Below are 6,787 nucleotides of genomic sequence, written 5' to 3' on the forward strand. Positions count from 1 at the left end.
GAGCCCTAGACTACAGGGAAAGGAGAGGGAGGGGGAGGGGAGGGGGAGGGGAGGGGTGAAGAGAATGATATTGTGGGGATCATGCCTATAATGTATCCTAGTAGGATACATGTGAATTTGTCTAAAGGTTGAATATAAATGTCTTAACACAATTATGAGATAGACATGATGGCTATGTTAGCCAGTTGGATGAGAGTTTTCCAAACTGCATGTGGAAGTAACATACTGTATCCTATGATAGAATTAATGTACACAATTGTGATCTAATAATAATAAAAAAAAATTGTGTATGGAAAAAAAAATAAAGTTTCTTCATCAAAAAGTATAAGTCTGTCTGGGACAAAATATTTGCAAAGCATGATGCACAAATGATTTCCTGTGCACACTTGCGGAGGCACGTGTGTGTATTGGGGTGTTTGTTGCAGCTTTGTTTTGATGACAGAAAGACTAGAAACAACCCAAACTTCACCAGTAAGGTAGTGGTTTAACAGATATGGAGAATACAGTGGAGTGCATTACAGTTAAAAAGAATGATTTAGTTTAGATCTGTATGTACCTACATGGAAAACTCTTCCAAATACATTGAGATGTGGTAGCAGTTGGTGCAGAATAGGGTATGTAACATGTATGCGCTTAGCTGACTATTTTCAAAATAATACACAAGATACTGGGTATCAAATGCCTAACATCTTTCTAGAGTAGTAAACAAACTGTGAATGGTCTTTAGAGAAGGAGTTTGAGTTGGGAGGAAAACCTTTTATCATATACCTTTGGTAATATGTAAATTTACTTGTACTGTTGCAGTTTTTAAACTTATTACTGAACCTTTTTTCCTCTTTGGTTTTAGTGGTGACATCTCTACTCATTAATCTGGGAAGTCCGGTCAAAGAAGTCCGAAGGGCGGCCATTCAGTGTCTGCAGTCCCTCAGCCAAGTAGCGTCCCCGTTTCATTTGGTTATAGATCATTTGGTTCCCAAAGCAGAAGAGATAACCTCAGATGCCACCTACGTTGTTCAGGTAGGTTCATTAGCAAAGAAGATGGACTGTGTGCATCACCGGTGTGTCCCTGTGAATAGTTTTCTCCATTCTTGACATTTTACTTTGTAGAGATTTCAGTGGACTGAACCATTGAATTTAGAAACTGATATCATTATCTGTCCATCTTTTTTCTTTTTCTTTTGAAAAGATAGCAGTATCATATTTCAATTCTGTATCTTATCATTGGATAAAAGACCAGTGTTTGGCTTTTCTTAAGCTAACTTTAAGGGGAAATGGAAAAATTATAAGCAGTATTACATCATTTGGGTAGCGTCTTCCATAAGTAGGATGTTGAGCCTTTATAGTTCCTTAACCATTTTAAAATCCAATTTTCTCTTTCATATTCTAGGATTTGGGTACTTTGTTTGAGGAACTCCGGAGAGAAAAGAAGCTGAAATCTCATCAAAAGTTGTCCGAAACTTTGAAAAACCTTCTTAACTGTGTATATAGTTGCCCATCTTATATTGCAAAAGATTTGATGAAAGTCCTTCAGGAAGTCAACAGTGAGGTCTGTGTAATTTAAGTGGATTATTCATGTAATATTAATGAAGAATTATTGTAACTGCTCATGGACAAGGAAGAAAGTTCCAAGAGTTAAATATTTTGGTGCATTCACAAGTGACAGTTGTCATCACATTTGGAGAGGGAAGAGTTGAGGTAGAGTTATAGGAAATAGAAACGACTGTGGGTGAGTTTCTTTTCAGTTTAAAATTAGTTGTGTTGTCTCCGTCTAGTCATTAACTTGGTCTCAGCACTGGTGAGGAACTGTTAGTTTGGGTCTATTTTTCAAGTGAAAAGTCTCTGCAAGGAAATATATTTGGACGTAAAAGTCTGAAATTCCAAAATTGTTTGCTTGTTCATTAAACATATGCTTTTGTACATTTTTCTGGAGGGAAAAATCCATAGCTTTCCTTATGTTCTAAAGAAAACTGTGCTACCAGAGAACGTGGTTGTGAAGCCCTTGTGCTGATGTGATGTTTATGTGATGACACGTGCTGATCAGCAGAGGAAAATTTCCATCATCCTAATGTTCCACAAATGCCTCTGCACTTCATCAGTCTTAGAATACAGATTTAAGAGAACTTAAACGGGTAAAATGGAATCAAGACCATTGGAATGTATTTCTTAGTAGAAGCAGACTGGTCACATTTATCAGGTCTAAGTCATCCTTGGTATACTTTAAATTAGAAGCTGATAAACTGCTTGTCAACAGATTAGATAGTAAATATTTTAAGCTCTGTGGACCATCCAGTCTCTGTTGCACCTGCTGATCCCTGCGGATGTTATCAGGGAAATAGCCATACATAGTGTAGAAACAGGTGAACGCCACTGTGCTTCAGAAAGTCACTGAGTTTGGCCCATAAGCCATAATTTGCTGGCCCTGTTTTAGTTATTGAAGACTTCACATACATAATTTGAGTTAGTTATACCTAGTTGGAAACGTCATTTGAGGGAAGTGCACAGTGTTTTAGAGAATGTTCCAATTGGTTTTTATACTCTCAAAAGTTTAGTTTGTATTTTCTGTTCACAGAAAGTCTTGAGGGGTGCTCACAGATTATCTCTGCTCATTTCTGAAGGGCTTAGCTTAGTATTTTTGAGCATTTCAGATGAACCACCAGAGTGCCTTAACATGGATTAATAGCTGCCTCCATCATCTAAGAGGTCGGCATTATTGGTGACCAGCCTAAACTCCCAGTCTTCCAACATGGTATCTTTGGATGTCTCTGTAGAGTGATCACAAACATATTAGAGTAGGTAACTATTCACTAATAAGTTTTCCAACCTTTAGATGGTGCTTTCTCAGCTGTTGCCCATGATTGAACAACTACTAGAAAAGATTGAGAAGAAGCCCAGGGCTGTTCTGAAAGATGAGGCCATTGTCTTGCACCGCACTCTGGGAAAATATAATGAATATTCAGCTTCCCTTTTACATAAGGACCCAAAGAGTCTGGACTTATTTATAAGAGCTGTGCACACAACGGAGCAACTTTACACAGGAATGCCAACCATTCAGATCACAGCCCTGGAAAAGGTCAGTGATGTCTTTTCAGGAACAAACTCATATTCAGTCATTTAAAGATCTGTAATGTTTTGTCTGGAGAAGGTAGTTGGGTGTCCTGGGCGTGTTGTAAAGGAATGTGACGCATTTGACCCATTTTGCAAAACTGTTGTTTGTACCTGGGTAATTGAAAAGACTTGCATTTTACTGACAGAATGGAAAACAATTTTATATGGTGAGAGAGAATGATATAAAGATCATTTTTGGAGCTCAGAGTACTTGTTTATTGAACTCATTTGCTTTTTTTCTACCCTCTTTAGATTACAAAACCATTTTTCACCGCTATATTGGATGAAAAAGTTCAGCAGAAGTTTTTGGGAATGTTGTTTGATCTATTGGTGAACTGTAAAAACGCCAATTGTACTCAGACTGTTAGCAGTGTTTTTAAAGGGGTAAGTTGCAGACTTTCTTTGATTTTGTCTATTGATGTTTAGTCTCTTTTGAGGGACACCATATTTAAGGGCCCTGCACTTCCTAGAGCTTCTCAGAGGCCGTCTGTTACCATGAATTAGTAAGAATCATGGAAAAGCAGGTCACAGAGAGGCACAAAAGCAAAATTGTAAGTCTTCACCATGATTTGTGTTGTATGAAGTATTGATAGTTTTAACCAAGTAAGATGTGTGTGTGTGTGTGCACATGTGTGTGTTTGGATCTTATTCTCAGCAGGTGGGATCTACCTGTTTTATGCGAGGGAACAGGAATAAATGAACTGCTTATTGTTGAACTGGGTGACAGATTATTCTATTTAATTGAAACAGTTTGTTTAATGACATATGATGGATTTGAGAGAGAGTCTTGCTCTTGCTCAGGCTGATCTCAAACTCCTCAACTCAAGTGATCCTCCCTCTTGGGCCTCCTAGAGTGCTAGGATTATAGGCGTGAGTCACTGTGCCTGGCCTGCTGAAATATTATACAATAAATTGCAAAGCGTATGCCCTTTTTAATCTCTATATACTTCAGTTTGCATCTTTTTTTGTTTTTTTGAGAGAGAGTCTCATTATGTTGCCCTCGGTAGAGTGCTATGGTGTCACAGCTCACAGCAACCTCAAACTCTTGGCCTTAAGTGATTCTCTTGCCTCAGCCTCTGAAGTAGCTGGGACTACAGGCACCTGCCACAACGCCCAGCTAGTTTGTAGTTGTTGTTGTTGTTGCGGTTGTTATTGTTGTTTAACTGGCCTGGGCCAGGTTCAAACCCACCAGCCCTGGTGTATGTGACATAACCACTATGCTACAGGAGCCAAGCTGGCTTGCATCTTTTAAAAAGTGAGCATTTTCTTATGTGACTACAGTGCCATTATCATACCTGAAAAAATTAATAGTAATTCCTTGGTACCATCTAATACCTGTTCCATAATCTTATATAGTTATAGTTATTTTCCTTTAGCCAGAATCCAGACATCTAGTTGTGATGTTAGGACCTTTCAAAAAGAGATTTCTGCACTGGGTGCAGTGGCATGCCTCCTAGCTTTCTGGGAGGCTGCAGTAGGAGGATCTTTTGAGCTCAGAAGTTCGAGAACAGCCTGAGCAAGAGCAAGACCCCATCTCTACTAAAAGTAGAAAAAATTAGCCAGGAGCAGTGGCACAAACCTGTGGTCCCCGCTGAGGTATAGAGTGGAGACATGAATGTCGACATAAACGCTTTTGTTGTTGTCTTTTAATTAATAAATTGCTTATGCCCAGGAGCTTGAGGTTGCAGTGAGCTCTGATGCTACTGCACTCTAGCCCAGGCAATAGATTGAGATTCTATATGGGGGTGGAAAAGACAGATTTCTGGATCTCCTGCATATCTAAAGAATCTCTGGGTGTGTGAATCTGCATGTGTGTGTGTTTTATTTCTTCCTAATTGATTAGGATAATGTGCCAGGTACATGGAGCCAATTAGTGTAGATGATCATGTAGCTAGTTAGTAATCTCCCACTCTGAGGAATGAATAGAAAATTAAGTGACTCTGGTCAATACCGGGCAAGTGCAGGGCTGAAGCTTGAGCCCGAACATATAGCACAAGGAAAGTAAGCACACGGTGGTGCGAGAGCTCAGTTAAAAGGAAAAGCTGGAGTGGAATCCACGTTGGGTAGCAGTAGATTGGCTTTGGTTTCCACCTCCCTCCCTACTTTCCTTGCTTCTCATTCTGATTTTTCAAACATCCACAGGTACTTTTCCAGGAAGTCATTCTCTCTTAGTTGAGTAAACCCTTCTTAGGGGATAATATCTAATTCTAGTCTTAATATTTTTAAAGACATGTAGAGAAAAATTAAAATTGCAAAGGTAACACATATTTAACAGGCCAGTTGAGTGATGATTGAATTGAGCTAAGAGTTAGTCCAAACGGGAGCTTCTTAAAGAATATGAAGGATTATTAAGGGTGAAGTGTTAAGTGAAATTCATCCGTCTTCTGTCTCAGCTGACTGGAGGGCACATGCTGTATCAGCCAAAGATAAGATTGGCCTTAAATGTAAGGCAGCTGTACTTTTCGCTGTAAAGATTATTTTGATTAAATGTACTCTTATTATAGGAACACTTGTACTTTCGTGACAATAAATACATACATTATGAAATAACTGTATTGATAGGAGTAGATTCCCAAGATAGACAGCAAGAAGCAATGAACTGTGTATAATATGCTCCTGTTTATGGGGTTTTTTGTTTGTTTTGTTTTTTAAAAAATTTTTAGATAGCTGTTGGTACATGGAAAATTTCCCAAAGGATGCATAAAAAATGTCAGTGGCATTTGCCTGCGGGGATTGGGCTGGGCTGTAGAGTGTGTGAAGACGTAAAAGTAGACAAATATCTTGTAGTTTGTCTTTTGATCTGTATGTATCGCTCTAATTTTCTCCCAGTGGATTATATTATCAGCTGTACTTCCTTATTTCAGATTTCTGTGAATGCGGAACAGATCAAAGTAGAACTGGAGCCACCAGATAAAGCTAAATCCTTGGGCACCGTCCAGCAAACAAGAAGGCAAAAAATGCAGCAGAAGTAAGAGCGGGGACGCCTTGAGCACACGCTGCCGTTCCTCGTCTGTGAATGTTATGAAACCATTGAGATTGTTTGATACCATCAGTTTAGCATAATCAGGCACAGTAGATTTTATGTAGCAATGATACACTGTTTGGTTTTCCAACTTTTTGTCTTCTCTCTTTTTCAGAAAATCACAAGATCTAGACTCCGTTCAGGAAGTTGGAGGACCCTACTGGCAAAGGGTAACCCTCATCCTGGAATTACTGCAGCACAAAAAGAAACTCAAAAGTCCTCAGATATTGATACCAACCCTTTTTAACTTGCTATCAAGGTAGCGACACTTGGCTTTGATCTGTGAGCGAACAGGATCCTAGTTCCTGCTCATCTCATTTCATATTCTCCTTTCAACAAATTTTCTTCTTACGTAGAGTGTCTGTAAAATAAAGCAAGTGCTATACTTGAAAGATTAAAAGAGTGGTTTTAGGTATACATGGCCAGTGCCCCAAACTGACCTTCATCCTAATTTATGTAGTAAATAACAACTCACTATACAGCCAACTTTCCTTCTGAACTTTCAGGATCATTGTTACTTGTATTTCAAAGAGATAGTGTGTCACCTGCTCTATTTTTTAGGTATAAAAATAAGGTATAAATTATTAGATAGATAGCTGTAGAGTATTTCACAGGATTGTAGAATATGCTTTCTTTTTTTTTTTTTTTTTTTTTGAGAGA

At 38.6% G+C, this 6,787-nt stretch overlaps 1 protein-coding gene across 1 annotated transcript in view; it reads left to right on the plus strand.

The window, feature by feature from the left end:
* HEATR1 (HEAT repeat containing 1) overlaps positions 1-6,787 on the plus strand; it is a 59,620-nt gene that overhangs the window by 25,423 nt on the left and 27,410 nt on the right. Inside the window, 6 exon segments of the mRNA XM_023509021.1 lie at positions 848-1,017; positions 1,388-1,546; positions 2,828-3,070; positions 3,358-3,489; positions 5,970-6,073; positions 6,243-6,386. Of these exon segments, the coding sequence (XP_023364789.1) occupies positions 848-1,017; positions 1,388-1,546; positions 2,828-3,070; positions 3,358-3,489; positions 5,970-6,073; positions 6,243-6,386 (952 nt within the window).

This window comes from Otolemur garnettii, unplaced genomic scaffold (genome assembly GCF_000181295.1).
Source record: "Otolemur garnettii isolate 467f Iridium unplaced genomic scaffold, OtoGar3 scaffold00312, whole genome shotgun sequence".
Taxonomy (NCBI): Eukaryota; Metazoa; Chordata; class Mammalia; order Primates; family Galagidae; genus Otolemur; species Otolemur garnettii.